At 39.5% G+C, this 19,833-nt stretch overlaps 1 protein-coding gene and 1 pseudogene across 2 annotated transcripts in view; both read left to right on the top strand.

The window, feature by feature from the left end:
- The window catches only part of LOC145782499 (serine/threonine-protein phosphatase PP1-gamma catalytic subunit A pseudogene), a 202,139-nt pseudogene that overhangs the window by 67,424 nt on the left and 114,882 nt on the right, over positions 1–19,833 (top strand). The gene's annotated exons all lie outside the window — the stretch shown is intronic.
- The window catches only part of LOC145781682 (uncharacterized), a 38,124-nt gene that overhangs the window by 13,372 nt on the left and 4,919 nt on the right, over positions 1–19,833 (top strand). Inside the window, exons 2-19 of the mRNA XM_082593356.1 lie at positions 2,035–2,234; positions 2,701–2,841; positions 3,850–3,925; positions 4,061–4,195; positions 4,685–4,872; positions 5,353–5,548; positions 6,486–6,638; positions 12,324–12,607; positions 13,000–13,381; positions 14,037–14,239; positions 14,615–14,702; positions 14,921–15,166; positions 15,641–15,841; positions 15,939–16,265; positions 16,621–16,832; positions 17,043–17,464; positions 17,755–17,892; positions 18,093–18,716. Of these exons, the coding sequence (XP_082449482.1) occupies positions 2,035–2,234; positions 2,701–2,841; positions 3,850–3,925; positions 4,061–4,195; positions 4,685–4,872; positions 5,353–5,548; positions 6,486–6,638; positions 12,324–12,607; positions 13,000–13,381; positions 14,037–14,239; positions 14,615–14,702; positions 14,921–15,166; positions 15,641–15,841; positions 15,939–16,265; positions 16,621–16,832; positions 17,043–17,464; positions 17,755–17,892; positions 18,093–18,716 (4,216 nt within the window). The remainder of the gene's footprint in view (positions 1–2,034; positions 2,235–2,700; positions 2,842–3,849; positions 3,926–4,060; positions 4,196–4,684; positions 4,873–5,352; positions 5,549–6,485; positions 6,639–12,323; positions 12,608–12,999; positions 13,382–14,036; positions 14,240–14,614; positions 14,703–14,920; positions 15,167–15,640; positions 15,842–15,938; positions 16,266–16,620; positions 16,833–17,042; positions 17,465–17,754; positions 17,893–18,092; positions 18,717–19,833) is intronic.

The raw sequence follows: 19,833 nt of genomic DNA on the forward strand, positions 1-19,833 counted from the left end.
CGGTACCCGATAATTTCCTTTCAATCCAAGCTGTAGGCCACACATTTGTTGATCTAAAGTAATCATTTTAACTATTCAAAAGTACTAACTTATAGATATAAACATGATTTCTTTTTTGTAAAATTTTTTTCCCCTTCACATCTGAAATTTTTCTGAAGGTGTTGCGACCGTGCCAAATTTCTTTCAACTCAATAACTTACTTCGGTCACAAGCACGTTTTAACGTTCGTGTTTTGTCGCTTCTACCTTAAAAACAACTGAACTGACATGACGAATTCAAGCACGTTTTAGCGTTCGCGTTTTGTCGCTTCTACCTTTGCTATGTTGACGTGTATTGTTTTTGATATGATGGTCAGAAATAAAAACAACTCAACTGAACTGACATGACGAATTTTAATTTAATAGTTCAAACATTTTATTTTTATTCCTTTCTGCACGTTCAGCGACGTTAAAACGATGTGAAAACAGTTAGGCTACGGTACCCGATAATTCCCTTTCAAAAATAAAATTTCAAAAACTCGCCGAATAGGGCACTCGCCGAAAAAGGCTCTCGCCGAATAGGGAACTCGCCGAATCGGACTAGCCGAATCGGATTAGCCGAATCGGACTAGCCGAATCGGATTAGCCGAATCGGACTCTCCGAAATGGGCCATTCCGGTATGAGACAACGCTCTACTACATGAATACACTTCTATAGGGCATGTAAACCCTGGTTACAAGCTGCAAGCATAATGGTGCGACTTTGCTCGTTATTAAACCTAGTCAGGGTTTTGACAGAAAACTAAGTTACTCTTCACTCAAGCCTACCACTCGCTTGAATATAGGCTACGGACCTACGGTATATTTTTTACTGATGTTTAGTGTAGTTATTATTTGACTTAACTAAAAGTGAACTCAGTAATGTTCGAAAACTTGAATAATTTATTGATAAACGTTCGCCGACGCAAGCCTGGACTAACAACAAATAAATGCCGAACACGCGCATTAAAATACAATATATTTTTCTGTTCAATATATCATTTTGTGGGAAAAGCATTGCCGGCATAAGCAGCTTCACTCACGGAAGCCAAGACATATTTTTTTGTTCAATATAACATTTTGTGTGAAAAGCAATGCCCTACCTGCCAAGCTGATACAATCTGCAGACTTTACTAGGAATAGCACCTAAATAAACGGGCGCCACAGTGCTCCGCACCTAAATATCCAGACGCCACAGTGTGCGCGTCTATTTGACCGGCGCCTAACTGTCTGCGCCTAAAAGACTTGCTCCCTACCTTATGGGGTGAAATTAACCCCCTTTTTGGGCTTTTTAGGGGGCTCTAGGGTCCAGATCCACCCGGTGCGGTCAATCTTCCATACTTTTTGTGAGTGACATGGTTGACCCCAGTAACTTCAAGGGGTCAAACCTTTTGTACCTTATGGGGTGAAATCTTCTGTCGTAGGCTCCCAAACTATGTTACTTCTTGGTCAATAAATTAGTAGTGCTTTTATCACTTTGTCTTTTGCCTAACTCTCAGAAAGATATCATATCACTTCATCGGTCAATTTAAGAAACATTTACAATTTACATTGATACTACAAAACAAATTTATACAAAGTTGTTCAAATCTTGAATTGAAGCATGCAAGTGTCTTCCTTTCCGAAAAGCAATAAAAATGAATACCAACAACATATACCTAGCTCTAATAGTACTAATTTTATCATTAAAAACGTGATTTAGGGGGCTCGATGTAAAAATGCTGTTGGGGCAGGGTCTAAACCAGGTCAGATTTCAAAAATTTTTTGGATTTATTAATATTTTGGGCTAAGGGAAAAATTTATCACCCAGGCAAGTTGAAATGAAAAAATTGCCTCAAAAGGGGCCACCCTATTAGTGCAGTGGTGTATATGGATTTGGAAACTATACAACTTAGTAAGATATATTTTTATTTGCTCTCTGATATTATTATTTCATACCCTTTCAAAGTTGGTCTCTCAGTTAACTTTGATTAAATTCATTTGTTTTGTTGAAGTAATTTTGTATTTGCAATTGCAGAGTTGCCACTACCCCTCTTCAGCCACTACTGAGGCAACCAACCGTAAGTGCTTTGTTGATCCGGTCAGCAGGTCTGGGCAAGTTGCCAGCAGCGCTGTTTCTATGGCTTCCAATATGATGGACTCTGTGTGTTTCAACCCAGTTAAAATTAGCAACAGCGTTGCCAACACATGTGGTTGCAAATCATGTCTAGAAAGGCGGTGAGTCTTCAATAGAGTGCTTAAATATAAATACTGTACAAATCTCAGTCATAACTTGGATGTTGATTGTTGATCCATCGCTTTTATTTTGTATATTGTTGGTGGAGAATTCAGTGTGTCGTTTTAGCTATAAAGCTTGTGCATTAAATTATTGCAAACTATTGCTGTACAGTGATCACTTTGTATTTTTTCGCCTTATATTACGGTACTTATACGTCTGAAATGCAAAAATTGCTCATTTGAGCAAGGTTGTAAAAGGCGGATTACAGTAGGGCAACAACAGATGGCTTTCAGTAAATCTTTTCCATAAGAAATCATCAAAGCCGTTAATTATATACAACATGCTATAGAAAACATTTGGTGGTAGTGCAATGACATGGAAATGATTTTATTTCCAACTCACTTTCTCTTGAGTTGATTGTTGTTTGGTGTTTTGACGTTAGTTACATTTTGACACATGCTGCAGTGCCATAGAAGCTGAAAAGCTGTTGGAGAATCGGCTGCGTCACGCATGGACACAAGTTCGTCACTTGGTGCGCTGTGCATATCACGATCCTCATGTCCTGGCTTCAGCGGACTCTGAAGAATTTAAATCTTATGTTGATTTGTAAGTAACTTTTCCTGAATACAAGCAAAGAGTTCTGCAAAAACTTGTTCGGAAACTGTTTCCAGTTTTCGCACAATGCTTTGCTGTGTTCAGTATGTCAGCATGTTAAAAGGTTGTGAGCATGTGAATTATTTTATACTTGCTTTTCGACACAAGGCCTTGCATTTTTTGTATTTACTTCATCTGGTCAAACCCTGTAGAAAGTTTGCATATTTTTTGTATTTCATACTTTTGCTATGAAAATACTAACCAAGCAGTAGTTTTAAAAGATGTTGCTGGAATAGCTACAATCGCCACACAAGGGAATCATGGTATTGTATGTAACTGGAAATGTCTTGTGTGGTGTGGTCATGCAGACTAGCAGAACGTTTTTCCATTCAACACTACTTTTTGTTTCCTTGCTTAAAAGTACATGTTAACATAAGTCTTATAACACTTCACAATGTAGATATCAACGATCTGTTTTAGCCTGATGCTGAGAATTCGCTGTGGTTCGCTATTACCGGGTCTGCTACTATTCGGTGAGTCCGATTCGATGAGTTCCTAACCTCTAACCCTTAACCCTAACACGGCAATGATAATTAGGCTACGGTACCCGATAAATAAAATAAAAAATTGAAAAAATCTCCCGTTAAGGGATCGGACTCACCGAATCGGACTCACCGAAACAGGCCATTCCGGCTATTACCACAGCGAACTCGCAGCATCAGGCTAAAACAGGTTGTTGATATCTACATTGTGAAGTAATCAACGACCATGTTGCTAAAAGCGAAACTCAATTTATTGCATAAGTCTTATAAATTCAGTTAATGATCTGTTGGTAGCTGATACATTCTTCCACAATTGGATTTTTAAATAAATTGGTTTCATTTCATGCACAGGGGTATAAGTTGTTTTATTCATTCAGTGAGACTAGTGTAAAGCCAAGGACCATGGGTCCCATGCTTGGTTAGTGGAATAGCAAATTAAATGAGGGTTAAAATAATTTAACTCTGAGATGCTTTGCAGGTTGGTGTCACATGACCCACATCTTCTCTTCTGCCGAATTGAAAACACTAGCAGGGAATATGTTAACGATATAAAGGTAAAATATTGGTTTTGTGTAATCATAGAATACCAGCATTGATGTTTACTGTTAAAATGAATTAATTGACTTACTGGTTTTTCGTTGTTATCACTGACCAGTATCTTGATCTGATTCTCAAACATGTCACTGCAGACTCGACTTTTGAAGCAGCTCACGAACGGTTTCAACACTCCAACTCTTGCGTGCTCGTTCATAAATATCATGTTTGATGAATATTCTCATTTGCTCAACTCGGCAAGGACTGTGTCCTCTCTTCTTCGACAATTGGTTTGTTTGACATTTTCATCTTTGATCATTTAAACTTTTTTGATTTTCTCAATTTAAATTGGTCGGCAATGATTTTTTTGCATTAACTTGAATTTCTTGGACTGAGAATTTTAGTTTTTTGACAACATTTTGTAAAAGGTTATATCAGACAAATTTAATCTTCCTCGGCTAGCATACTTTGAATAGCATCACTGTGACTTGTTCTTTAATTGTAGCATCTGTTTTTAGGCCTTTTGAATTCTCTACTTGTTTGTTAGGTTTGTATAAGGTTGGTAGGAAAACAATGAGAACAATTTCATTGCCCGCTTTAAGTATATCATAAAGTTTCTTGTCCTACAAGTATCACTAGCATCTGCTCTCAATTGGCGTGGAACCCATGTCCTTCTGAGTTCCTCTCAATGTTCTCCCCATATAACCGACGGTTAATCAGTCAGAAATAATGATGGCGACAGTTGGTTGTAAAATGAATTCAAACCTTATTTTTTGCAGGAGGAAGAACATCTTTCACGGTTCAACCACACGACATGGAAGCAGCACAACATGCACTTGTTCCAAAGCATGGTGCACAGTGAGCCCGTGATACAAAGAACTTTCACTGAGATCTTAAATCAGTTGCGGCAGGGTAGCGCCCAGTACGACTCCAAGCATGACAACCTCTTCACATCTAGCCTCATCAAGTAAATTTGACCATAAAGAACCAGACCAATGAGTCCTTGTTAACTTTAGCAATGATTTAGCTCATGTTAAATAATGACAGGCTTTAACAAAGGTTTATCCAGTACCTGTGATCATACTTTGTATCTTTCTAGAGCATTCACTGAATGTGCGTCTTCAGGAAGGCTTTGTAATTCAAATTCTGCTTTGTTTTGGTACGAGATTTTTAAACCTGAAAATTTCCCTTGCCAGTCAATGCTAACTTCAATTTGTCGTTTGCTATGCTTTTGAGAATCATTGCTTTGAACGTTGTTTTGCTACTGGCTTTTACATGACGTTTTTACTATTTGCAATGTTGCATACAGAAAAGGGGATTTTTTACATCATCTATTTCTTAATTTAATGTATATTTCTAAAAACACATTCTTGTTGCATCTCGTTAGTTATATCTGTGTTTTTGTGAGTGCGAGTTACTAATGTGCATACATTGACATACAAAATAGGTATTTGAATTTCGACACCGAAATGACTCAAATATCCGTGGCTTGGAGGGACGTGCAGAAGTTGATCGATGACTTTCACGACGAACGAGTGGAAGCAAAACGCAAGCAGTGTCATCAAAAATCTCCTCCTCCTGTGAATGCCGAGCCAAAGGAAAAATGGGAGTTCTATAACATTCAGCAAGAAACTTATAAGCAGGTACATATGTTTTTTATGGTGATAATTGTTTTGTTTGTTTTTGTTTTTCATATCTTTACCCTGCATTGCGGGAAAGCGGACTTGAGCGCTATGCATCGGTGTACGCCTTCCGACATACACCTGACCCACGCTGCAGCCGACTGCAATGTCTGTTTCCTGTTGTCTACTCTACTTATGACTTAAATTTGGTACTACCCATTACTCGAAATCGATCACTGGGTAGAGGCAATTATCGTAAAGTTTCTTGCTCAGAGAAACAACAGCAAGTGCGGGTGGCTGGAGTCGAACATGTAGGCTCTCGACTGCGAGCCCAACGCGCTAACCACTCGGCCACAGCTGAAACTTTGAGTTTCTAATATCAGGCTTCAGGGGTGCTTAATTGTTTTACATGCCTGAGTAATTAGGTCGCCGGACCACTCGACATGCGACAACTCGGCAAGTGCTTCAACTCAGCAAATACATTTCAGCTACTACCAAGTCAGAAAATGAGATTTACGTGCTCACGTTGGACTTACTTGGTCATCGCTTGTCAAACTCATTTTGCTGACTTGTGACATTTCAAGTTTGGGCCTGCTCAGTTGTTACTTTCTCAGTTTCATCATTTACTAACTTCAACCACTTGCTCAAATGTTGCTAGCTGAGTTGTCGCTTTCTCAGTGCACAACTGCTGGCTTTAGGAGACTCGACTGGTTTAGTCGGCCAAGTGTCTAAAGGGCGTTATCTTTTATGGAAGAAGTTCTGTGTTAACCTTTACAATTAGCAGAAATGTAATAAATGTTCATGTACGTAATGGGTTAATCCATGTTTTATTTGCACAGCGCAACAGTTTGTTTGAGTGTCTAGTTTTCTGTGGCGGTTGTCACCGTGCCTGACAATGGGCTAGATGGTGAAAAGGCTGCAATGTTGATAAGTGACATTCCCCCTCTACGTGTTTCAGCTGCTTGCGAAAGCCGACACGCAACCAGAAGAAGGTGATGGCTCCAAATTATCGCTTACCTTAAAAACGTGCTCCTTGCCTAATGCCTCAGCTAACGACGAAGTTGGAAAATTGAACAACTTCGCTGAAACAAATGGCGGCGTTGCTAGTACTGTAAGTCGATTCTTTTTTCAAAGTTTACGCTTTATGGAATTTCAATTTGTTCATGATTCCGTATAACAATTTTGTCCCTTCTTCTTCAACAGATTGATCATGTTTGATCAGCTGTGATCTCCCTTATGAACTGCCTTCAGTTTGTTCTGTCTTTTGTTTTTATCAGTGCTTCCGGCATGCTTTTTATTTCTGTAATTTGCTTGATATTGTCAAAATATTTCATTTTTGTCGTCCTTTTGTCCCACAATGAACTATACATGATTTTTTCTTTATCTTTTTTTGTTCGTCTTCAGATCGGCGACTCCACACATTGTCAACATTGTCAACACGTAAATCAGACCGTACAGCTACCAGTGATTTGTAAAAAGGCATGTTTGAGCTACTGGTGTTGTACCTCACCAACTGCTCCTTTAGCCCTGCCTGTGACCTTAAAAAATTACAAACAGTGCTCTTATCTGGCTCCGACACTGACGTGACCACTGACCAGCAAGGCAATGTGAAAATCAAAAAATTTAAAAAAATCAAAAATCGAATTATGACACAGGGTGACTATTGCTATGTAGAGTATTTCTGTAAAATTTCACGCAAAAATATTCAGTATCCTTAAACATGTAGTCAATTTTGTCCTTGACATTTGTTGCCAGCACAGAGTTGCCAGGTACAAATTTTTTGAAGAAAAAAACTTTGTTTATTTTTTTAAATTGTAAAAATTTCCAACTTTAAGAACCACAACAACAATTACATATGACGCGACTGCTAGTTGCCGTTTTAGGTAAAGGCTGGCGGTGTGTGGTAAGATATTAAACAATCACCTGGCAACCCTATTTTTGCTTGGACAGCAAAAACTGATGATATTAAAGCTTTTTTCACTTCTATGGCAAGAGTAGGAATGCACTGTGCATAAGATGACACTTTGGTTTTGTTGTAGTAATAAGTATTACATAAACACACAACGCACTGCATTAATATTCGATTGTTTTCGCCGATTTGCATTTGTTTTTTGACAGACATGCTAACTGCAACTCAACCAATGGTAGCTTACACATCAACCAACCAACTTTATATGTGCTTGTAAAACGTGCACAAACGAATGAAGAATAAAGACAATGAACAAGAAACAGTGGTGAATATCAAAACACTATACTGCAGCCAATGAAAGAAAGTCATGTTTCGTGTCTGCTTTCGGCAAGACCCTACGCCAAGCAATTCCCTCCTGAATGAAACCATCCCGTCGTCGATGGCCAGCAACACTTCCACAGGCGTTAGTGACTTCCCGAATGAGGCGCTCCACAGCCTGAGTATGGGCAGGAAAATGATGGCATTCGAACTTTGTGTTTATCAAACCCTTTAGTTCATCCATGGTCAAGTGTGAAGTAAGAGTAGACTCAGTAAGCGTGGCATTGTCCTAATTAATTAAAGAGCACAGTGAGTTGGCATCAAAATTTAATTTTGGTGGGGTAAAAGTGCGGACATGAAACATCACCAGAGTTACTGCCTTTGCGAATATTTTCTAACATGTTTACAGCAAAAGATCACAAAGCAGGATAATCACTGGATACCGGGGCATTGTCACATTCATATGTAGGCTACCAGGTGCAGCTGGTTCGAAAGGAGAGTCACTGTCTTCATCAATTGCTGCAGAAAATTGCTGTTTTTTCCAGTTCTCTTCCTCGATCACTTGTGACTTCTTTGCTGCAGCGAAGTCATCTACTCGCTGTTGTTTGATGCTCTTGAAAAACAAGTTTTTTGTGTGAATGATAAATGTAAAGAACACAAAATAATCCATGTAAATCAGTTCAGTTTGTTTTTGTTTCTGACTGTCACAACGAAAAACAATATATGCCAAACATAACAAATAATACTCTTTCGGACAAATGGCAGAAAAAATCAGTGATGGTCAAGAAAAATCTTCTCGACATAGCACAACTAGCTTTAGTGAAAACACAAGCCTGCCTTTACAGACATAGAAATCAGAACATCTGAATCACTTTCCCGCGAGGAAATGCTTTAGGAAAAGGAAAAATCCTTAAACCACCTACTATCTAAAGTTGGTTGCACTACATCTGCAATGGTGAAGTGGGGTTGTAGAATTGGCAGTAACCCCATTCTCTTTCTCATATGGCTCCAATCAACAAATGTTGTTAGAAGAGCCACGTCAATGACAACAAATGACCAACCCCAGTACACAACATGGGACCTGGCTCTGCATGACCATTAGGGTGTCCCACTTTTAGGCGACTTTTCAGGAAAATTAGGTTCGGGTCAAATTCTGAATGGATTTTCGTCACTGACTTCAAAAGTGACGTTATTTTTTCAATATGACGTCATCTTGATGTGCCAGCTAGCGGATATTTGCTATTTTGGCCTTATCACAAATATGGCAAGAGCTAGAGACTTGGAACTTGTGCCAAAATGACCGGAACTTTAAACCCTTGATCATTTAGTTCAAAGATCTATCAAACAAAACCACCATTCAACAACACAACACAGTTCAATGGGATTATTTATCACACCATACTGTGCAAAGCAGCACAAATGCGCAAGTCTGTTTTGGCCAAATCGTCTTGGTCATCTCGAATCAAGCCGTTCACAACGCGTTTCAGTCTGCCAATAAAGCGCTCTGTTCCTCGATTGTTGTTGTTGATCATACGCAAAAACATTGATAGAGATGAAAAACATGCAATGCGTGGAGCCATCATACTTTCTTCAGAGAAAAAAATCACTTTAAAGTTGTCACGCTTCAAAAGCGTCTGCTCGATATCAACGTTTCTTGGAAAACTTTTCTGTCTTGCCGCATCAGCAGCAAAAGGCGGAGCTTCAGCGTGGAGAACTTAAAGCAACGTTTTTAGGGCTCAACCATTGGGATGAATGCTTAACGAAATGTTTCAGAACAGCATTGAATACTGGTTCAACCACAGATTTATATGCAAGTAATAAATCTCTTGTAAGCAGTACCAATTGAGGGACCTTCAGCAGCGGAAGGTTTAAGATGGATGACTAAAAATGCTGGCAAATAAACACAAACAATAAAAGTAACCATACGTTGAAGTTTAGGGATATCCTGAGGCCAAAAATCCAAAAATCAGCAATCTTAAGTAGGCTAACCACTCGCTGTTGTTATTCAACGCGCATGGGACACCCTTTTTTGATAAAAAAGTAGGGGTTTCAAATTTCCTGGAACATTCATCACTGAATGAACTGCCATAGCAAGAAGACACATATGGTCGCTCCGAAAAGATGAATCTTAGCTTCTTTCTTGTGCTCAGAAAACCATAAGATCTTGGCTTTTAAATGATTTGCGGCTATAGCTGTGATGGAAACTTTACAATATTGTCGGATTTTCAGATGTTGGGGCTTAAGTTTTGATATTTTCTTAATTATTTTCATCAAACCACCATCTTCGTATGCATTGGGGCCTTTCACTTTGCCTTCCAAAAAGCTTTTTGCGTGTGTAAAATAAATCTCATTTACATGGAAGAGACATTCAAGAGTGTGTATCACTAGTACTACCACTGTACTTAATTGCTAAACAAGGTGGAGCAACTTAACAATCGAAATAAAAGCATCACAGTAGCAAAATTGCCGTGTTTCTCATTTTTTGTCCAAAAATGAGCAAAAACATGTTTTTTTCAAAATAACGTGTGTAAAATAAATCTCATTTACATGGAAGAGACATTCAAGAGTGTGTATCACTACTACTACCACTGTACCTAATTGCTAAACAAGGTGGAGCAACTTAACAATCGAAACAAAAGCATCACAGTAGCAAAATTGCCGTGTTTCTCATATTTTGTCCAAAAATGAGCAAAAACATGTTTTTTCAAAATAACTCCTATTCTGTTGCAGTTAGCGTTTCATATTGTATTGACAACAAATAGGAAATCGTCCCTTCCGGTCATTTTGGCACAAGTTCCAACTCTCTAGCTCTTACCATATTCGTGAAAAGGCCAAAATAGCAAAAATCCGCTAGCTGGCACATCAAGATGACGTCATAATGAAAAAATAACGTCATTTTTTAAATCAGTGACGAAAATCCATTCAGAATTTGACCCGAACCTAATTTTCCTGAAAAGTCGCCTAAAAGTGGGACACCCTAATGACCATGTTATCAAAGCATATACTCATACAAGCCTGTGATCGAACAAAAGCTTGATACATTTCATAGAAAATTACTAGACAAAAAAATTTGAAAAGATGTGTAAGAACTCACCTTTTTGTAAACTCTCTTTTGAAGCGTTTTCGTTGTTCTTTTGTCAAGAGGCCCAATTTGGTATAACGGTGCTTCTACTCCACGATAACGTTGGAAGAGGAAAAACTTCAATTCTGTTTTAGGAATGCAATCTTCATTTGAAAAGAGAATAGTTAGCTTTTTTTTCAGTTTTCTGAAAAAGTAATTCCTTATGAGTGCTCTATCTCTGTGAACGTGCAATTAATTATTTCAATACATTAAGGTTTTGAAAAGTGTCTGCTAGTTGGTTATTGTACGTGTACTGTTCATTCATGCAAGCTATATGTTAGTATTTTTAACAACTACCCTTCATCCATATGAAAATATACGAGTTGGTCTATGTTTTATGCCACTACCTTAATCAAAACGTGTCAGAAAAAATGGTACACTAGTAAAGTACTTGAGTATCACCTTCAACAAAGCACAGAATGCAAGAACATATTGTAGTGTTGGTAAATCAGCAGTGGGAAGCTCCTTGGAGGGTCCAACGACAGAAGAGCTTTCCATGCTTTTTACTCTCTTTTTGGGAACTTTTAGGCATGATTTAACAGTTAAAAATTCTACCCACAACAAGGTCAGCTTTATGAATTATAGACAATAGGCTATGTGAAGAGATTAATGTAATTTAAAAAAAAGGATAATCTACATAGCCTATATAGTTACAGTAGACAGAACTAAGAATTTAAGTGCTGAAAACTTAGTTGTCTGAGCCTTCCGTAATACTATGAACTTTATTAGTGTCATTCTCAAAGCTACATATCAAAAATGTCAGAACCACAAATAGCAACTTGACCTGAATAAGCAGTTCTTATTCCAGAAGACCTGATAATTACAGACATTGCCTCCTACTTTACACAATTTGGAAAGCCTAGCCTAACCTAACTTTGAACCGAAGCCTGAATGATTATTTAACAACCAAGCATAAAATTATAGCAAATATTTCGGCAGAACACAACTTCTTATCTGAATGTTGCAGCCTTATCTTCAGTAATCAGCATCAAGCTATAAATCTCTAGTCTAGTCTCAGGAGTCAGACTCTCAGCAGCAGACCGCAATCGCGCGCGCGTGTGTGCGGCACACAACGCGTTTTCCCTAACTAGCCATTCAGAGCGCGCTATCTGGATCACGTGGGTTGATGCGTTGTGATAGTATTTTTTGTGGAATCACCTTGCAAGAATTAGAAAATACTAACCTTAAAATGCTTACATGTTTACGGATACTGGATTTTATTGCATAAACCTTCACAAAAATACTCTACAACAACAGTAGTCACCCTGTGTGATAATTCGATTTTGTCCATTCAAATTTCACATCGCCTTAACTGACTAGCTACGAATTAATGTACAATTCCGAATTTGAAGGTCGAACGCGTTGCTGGTTCATTGGAATTTGATTCATTTTGAAAGTTTTCCTGGTCGGTGAACTTATTGCTAAAGACATTTAAAATGTGTTTTTAGTCGGAGACAGACTTTCCATTCGATAGCCCACTAAACAGCGAAGAAAGTTTCAACGAGCCATCTTACATTTCCCAACCTCCTCCAAGCACCGGCCGGAATGCAATGAATTATTTCTCTAACGATTTTCTGCGAGACATTCGTCCTCCGAGTGTGCCATCAGATGATGATGATAGCTCGGACAATGATGAACACTCTCCTCGGATCGTTGATCATCCACGTCGTCTGATCCCGTCAGATTTAGATGAAGAAATCGACTCCATTGCTTCGATCTCACCCCAACCAAAGTGAGTAGCATACAAGCTTTGTAACTTGACTTGTGAAAGTTCTTATGGGTTCTTATATTGCTTTTTAAACAAATCACAGATATCGTTTCTGAGTTTAGACTTAAGCTTATCACAGAATTGTCTAAGCTATGCCTAGAGACGGAGATAGCCGGATATAGTGAGATTGACTGCTCATCTGTGACAAGCTAAATGTAAAAACTACACCCTGTTTTCGATCAAATGCATAATTTGTATCAAAAGTAGACTCGTTTATGTGCGCTTCTTTGGAATAATCTTTTTCCACTGGCCACACCGTGTTATTATAATAAGTAATATTAGAGTGTGTTTAACGTTGCATTGCTTCTAAGCAGGTATTTTTTCTATAAAACCTATTGTATTTTCCTGCATTTCAGTGCAAGCGATCTGGCTCCGAATCCGTTTCTTTCCTTTGACACCTCTTCAAGCAACCTCCTTCTTAACTCTGTCAAATCGTACATCCTTCCGTCTTTTCATCATCCTCCTCCATATTTTCCTCACCAGCATTTGCATCATTTGCATAAAACGATTCACAGTGGATCGGATCCCGTCTTCTCCAGCGTACACACCAAGCTGCGTCCTTCTTCTCCAAATGTGAAGTCAAAAACAGAATCAACGTGTGATCCTGACCTCAGTGATCGTTTGAATATCCTGCTTCCTGATCCTGATGTTGCTCCATCTTTGGAGATTCCAAAAGATAACAAAACTGTGACTTCTGATGCTTCACATAGAGGATCTGCAGATGTTACGAGAACCAAAGTAAGAGATTATTTTTCTTAAAATTTTCTTGATTTGTTTTCTTTGAATACCTTTTCTGTGCTTTATGGACCATTTTTGAACATCATCAACATTTGCAGGAAAAACTCAAGCTTTTCAATAATAATTTAAAGATAAAACAATTTTATATTTGGATAAGAATATACTCTATAATAAACTTGAATCCTCTATAATAAACTGGAATTTTCCAATTTGGTGTGATACCATGCTCTCTACTTTCTCGTGCAATTGCGTTCGTATCCCGTCCTGATAGCTCAGTTGGTTAGCGCGTGACTTTGTGAACGAAGACGCTTCAAGATCAAGCGGCGCTGAGTCGACACTCGGGATGGGCGCTTGAGCAGCGCATTCTAAGGAGTGCTCTCCATTCAGCTGCACCTAATGAATGGAATAATTCTCCGGCAACAACACTTCAACAATCGGAAATTTCACTCTGTCAATCTCGGTTATCGGCCCTGCGTCAAAAGCCTCTACAAGTATGCGAAACTACCAGGAATAACCCATCCAGGCTTTGTCAGTTCGAGGATAAAGATTCAAAACCAAACCAAACATTAATCGTGGATACATTTTTTAATTTTGTTAGTTCCCAACGTTTTTGACTTCTACAAAACCCTCATCAGGAATTATTTTATTCAATCAGGAACATGAAGATTCTGCTTCTAAATTTCACTGGATTGCTCCATCGGCGAAGGAGGAGATTACCAGTTCCTCTGCCGGCGTTATGCCGTCTCGCACTTTATTTGGAGAAGGACTTTATAAAGATTCTTGGTCATCTTCTTCATCATCTACACAAAACTGTGACTCAACTGTACCATCGGAGTTGTGCTCTGTTAATGCTGCAAGGTGAAAGCTATGTTTTGTTGTCATATTTTTGCGTTATATCCGGTAATTGAAGATTACATTAAGTTGAACGGGAAGGCAAGGAAGCCAATCTTCGTGTCCACCTTGAAGCATACCATTAAGTGCCCTGCTAAAGACACAGCCGCATGCTCTTGAGCGGTGTCGAATCGTCTTTCGATCGTCGCATCAGGATTCTTACCCATCAGGTATGCAGTTGACGAAACGCTATTTAAACATTATGGCAGTGTCGACTCTGTTATTTCCAGTCACACTGCTTCAACTACAAAAACTTATTCACTGAGCTTCACTTTGTAGTGCAGGTGTTGCTTTAAATTGCCCTCTGAAAGCTGCAAATCTTATAGATTGTTTTGTTTTAAGACATCGACATCAGAAGCTAAAAAAGAAAGCAGTGCGTAAGCACAAAGGAAAATCTTCTCACAAAGGTGACTTGAACAGCTCGTCCAAGGTCAGTGTTGTGTTAAACAAAGAAAGTTTTGTTGTTTGTTCCTGCACTGAGAAGCGGAATCTACTCCTTGAGTTACAATTTTCTTATTTTTTAGTAGAGGGAATTGCCTTGTAACACAAGAGGTGATGAAGTCACAGCCAATAATATTTTTTTTCTCTAAACTTGTGATTTTTCTTTCAAGCAGCCACGTAATTACGATTGGTACGTTCTGCTTGCAGATGATTACAAACACAGGCGCAATCCAAACTTCGACCATGTCGGACAAAGAAAGCGAACAAAAAACAAAAATTGATGGCAAGGAGACAAGGGAAGATAGCGACTCTGAAGGAGAGGAAGATGCTGACGATGAATATGATGATGAGGACGACATCGATAATGAAGAAATGTGCAAATGCGAAAAGTGCATCGCTACCATTAATTTTTGCAAAGTGTCTGATACCTCCCGGCATTATGTCCCCATCAGCGTAAGTCGGTTGTTCCAGGTGCACTTTATTCCAATGGGAAGTGATATGCAAAATATTTTATACTTTAGAACTATTTTTGTTTTTATCCCTGAAAAACAATTAATATAGATTGCCTCAAGCGTTCTATCGGTCTCATTCAAAAAATATCACGCACTCAAAAATAATCATGAATATTGTTACTGATGAATTGTGAAAAGACCATATTGCCGCAGTTGTTTGGAAAGGCACCACAAAGTCATATTTTTTGAGAGAAATGCAGTTAACATTCACTCTAAAACAGAGGTTAGGTGTGGGGTGGACCCATTGAGGTTACACGCGAAAAGTTATTGAATTTGTGTTTTGGGGTGATTTTTTAAGTTTGCAGGACAAAAAAAGCTTGTTTAACTCCATCTTTATGATAAGTCTTTTTATAGGTTTGGTCAATCACTCTGGATCACTCTAGGCTAATTTGTGCCATGTTGCTTATTCTCACAGGAGTCAAAACAGCAATATATGATGCAAAGATTAGAGCCAGGAATCAGCAGTGGTGGGGCGTCATGCGAGTGTCCGTCGTGTCTACGTTTGGCGGCCGTTAGTTTCTTTGCGGCCCAATCCGGTCAGCCGACCACCAACCTCGTCGGCCTCCCTCCAAACTCCGGAGCCAATATTTCTTCCCAATTCTACAACTCTGTCCAGGTTGGCCTACAACTGCTTCAAATCTCCGTCTTGAGATTATTTACATTAGAAACTGATTGATGTCGGTTATTTTAACGTTAAATTATATCTTTCTTAGGATCTCCAATCTATTATTCATCCACACCTCTATGGGTTACCAACAGTCGGTGATGGAACTCTGTTCCAACCAACTGAGCAACCTGCGTTCTCCACGGCATCCGGCGACTTGCAAAAGTCAGCTGACCATGCCGAGCAGAATGACAAAGGCCAAGGTGGTGGCGGCGTGAGGACCAGTGCAAGTGGTCTCCCGCCACACCACGACAGCGCCTATTCAGCCAGCGAGTGGAACCCTATTGGAAAGTCCGCTAATGGCAAGTTGCTTCTGGCCACCAGTCAAAGCAGTGGTTCACCAAGTCTGGCAGATTGGTCGATCCCTAATCGCCAAGTAAGTTCATAGTCATCTTTCCTTCTTTTTCTGCGGGTTACTTTGAGTGTTGTCACAATGAAAACACATTTCAGTTATAGGTAGTAAATTTTTAAAATACCTTTATTCATTACCAGACGTAATAAATCATGAAAAGCTTTTTGTAATAATAAATCTTTTGATACAAAACCATATATCAGTTGTGTTTCGTATTTAGGCTTTGTGGCTACGGACAACCTTAAATTTAGAGGTGACTGTTTTATTAGGCACTATTGAGCGTAGGTGGCCTAGCTAGCTAGCAAATCAGTCTTTTTTATAGTGATTTAACGTCTGCGGACGTTGAAATTATCACATCCAACGTGCTTGATCATTGCAGGCTTGGGTCAATGGAACTGGGAACTGTTCCGGAGTGCTGCCTTCCCATCTTGTTGCCCCCGGCTGCGTGTCGGCGTTTCAGCAATATGTGAACAGCAGCACGATCACTGGCCCACAGGGGTTCCTGCAGCCGTTTTTCCCAGGAACCGGATCATTGCCTCACTCTGGAATCCATCCTGCCTCCTTCTTATCTTCTGCTGTTGACAACAAAGGGTAGGATTTGATTTCAACAATTTGTCATATAATTTTTTCGATAGCCCAATTAATTTCGAACTTTTTTTAATTCTGCGTGTAATGCGTCGAGCCGTTGATGCTGTTACCTATGCTGCACAAGTTGAAGTATTTTTTACAAGTTGACGATTTAAAAGTTACTAATTGTGATTGGTGTATTTTTTTGAAAGAAGTGCGTGCTTTACTTTTCAGGCTTCACAGTTCAAGTGCGCCTAATAGCGTGTGTTCATCCGCAAATGCAACCGCAAACGCCACCGCAGAGTCGCACACAACCCCATTTTTTACCTCTTCCTTTTCCCCATCTGTGACGAGCATAACTTCTGCCGGTTCCTACGCTCCGCCTTCGGGTACTTCTGCATTCACTCCTCCATCAAACATGAATTATTTCTCTTCATCAATATACGCACCAATCTCCGACTTCTCATCGGCTCCTCATGCACCGTTTTCAACCCAATCTCACTCGGCCGGTGGTGACATGGTCCATGTGACCACGGCGGCTCCAGTGCCTCCCATCCGCTTCCACCCTGGTACATCAGTCAGCCTCAAAGAAGGACAATTCAATATGAATCCTCCTGGGAATGTGAAGATGCCTTCTAACGCCCCCTTGACCCCATGTAAGTGACTACATCACCTCAGAAGTTGCAAGTAACGAGGGCGTTATCAGACACACTTCATTATTGTCTTGTCAGATCAAAACTAAACGCTTGAAAGACTTGCAAGCACAGTAGCACACTCATAATTTTGAAAATATTGAGTTCTATCTTTTTGCTCATAGTCTTATCGCTTAGAAATCGTGTTTCATATAACATTTTTTACAGTTTAGTTATTTACAATACAAACGTGGTGTAGCAGTTCAAATTATTCTGAACTACCAGGTTAAAATAACGCCAAGCTACCGTTACAGTTTCAGCAGCCGATTTACAAAATACCAACATAGCCCAAGCAGCTCAGCCTCTGTTCCCAACTACAACGTCCCTGAATCAGCCGCTGTGTCTCCAGCACAACCCTTTTCTGCAGCATAATTCCATCTCATCTGGACATAGTAAGTGGCAATGCTATATTGTTGTAGACATAATTAGATTCATAAAAGCACGTCATTTTTTTTATTAGATTTTGTGTGTTTTCAGAATCAAAATGAAAAAAAAAACTAACTATCAATACTGTTTCCCAGTGTTTAATTGGAGATCAGGCCTGAAAGTTTATTTAAACTAACTTTTTTTCAATGTCATTTTTCACTTGCAGATATCGTGGGGTATCCCAACTTACTTCCACAGACATCGATTGGAGCGCAACCTGCGAGCAACGTCTTGCCGCAAGCACTTTCTGCTGGCTCCACCGCAAACAATCTTCAAATACGCCAACAAATTCTTCGTCGAAAGAAGCTCGTTGCCCAGAGCAAGCTCTCCAGGCAGGTCCGTCCTCCGCTGCAGACCATGAAGACAAATGAGCAACCTGGAGGACAAGAAGGAGCTGCACAGAATCAGACTTCCAATTTGCAAAAAGTCCGGATGCAACTTCAACTAACCATGCAAGATAAAAACGTACCGGGACGTGTCCCGAATTCTCATTTGCAAGCTCCAGAGAAAATGCTTCCTGCAACATCAGTTGGTTTAAATTTTGCTCCTACTGCTCCAACCAGTGCCTCATCTCATCCACAACCTAAGGGGAAGTCACCTGTGGAGGAAACGGATGCTCCACCGTCTTCTGGGGTTGATCAAAAACCGATCAACAAAGCTTCGACCAATTCAACATCTTCCAACGAGAAACAAATTGCTTCATCAATTACACAACCTATTGAAGAAAGCTCCCATGCACATCATCCTAAGCATCATCATCCTTCGGAGTCATGTCAACATCTTCAAGGAGGTAATAAAGAGCCCAGGAGCATAGATTGCACTGTGGATGTGGCGCTATATAAATGCTGTTATTATTTGTAGTACAAAAATTAATTGTTGAAAAGGATTTTTAATTTGTGAATACTACTGTAAATGTTTCTAGGATTGAAACCTGACGTGCTTTAACCTAGGGTTTCCCAAACTGTGGTCCGCGACGACTGCACAGGTGGTCCGTGGCGATATGACAAGAAATTAAAAAGTCACACATATACGTTGCACAGTACGTACCCTGTCAAGTATCCTGTTCTATGTGACTACATTACCAACAAACCCTTAATTAATACAGAGTTGGTTTTCTCTGACGTTACACAACATTTGGAATTGCTTTCTGCACATTTCAAGAAGTACTTTTTAAACGAGACATATGAGAATTTTGACTGGATTTTAAACCCTTTTGTTGTTACAAAGACTGATCTGTCAGGACCCGAAGAAGAAGAATTAGCCGAATTATCATCTGATCGAACTTTAATACATAGTTTCAACCAAACAGCTATTGCATCTTTCTGGTTGAGTGTTGTGGAGGAATACCCATTGCTATTGCAAAATGCAACTAAAATTTTATTGCCTTTTGCCACGATCTGCATGTGTGCGACAGCATTTTCAGCTCTCTTTTTAGTTACCAACATGAAGACAAAATACAGGTCCAGACTTTCCGTGGACCCTGTATAGTAGGACCCCTTCCTAGTTTAAATGGGTGTTGTTATATCATAACCGTCATCGACAGATTTACTCGCTGGCCAGAAGCCATTCCCCTTGCAGATGTCAACGCAAAGAGCTGCGCAAACGCATTCATACTGCATTGGGTCTCTAGATTCGTAGCCCCGCGTAATATCATCGGATAGTGGCAGGCATTTCACCTCTGTCCTATGGCACGAGATGGCCACATTCATTCACGAGATGGCCACTAATGACTCCAAGAATTGATGACTTATGCAATAAGAAGCAATCTCATCCGTCCCATTGATGTTGTCAGTTTTTTAAATAAACAAAATTCGGTTTTATGCATTTTTACCTTTGTAGGCCTATTGGGGGTCCGCGAATAAACAGATTCACAAATAGTGGTCCGTGGCCCAAAAAAGCTTGAGAAA

The sequence above is a fragment of the Aplidium turbinatum genome, chromosome 13 (assembly GCF_918807975.1).
Source record: "Aplidium turbinatum chromosome 13, kaAplTurb1.1, whole genome shotgun sequence".
Classification (NCBI taxonomy): Eukaryota; Metazoa; Chordata; class Ascidiacea; order Aplousobranchia; family Polyclinidae; genus Aplidium; species Aplidium turbinatum.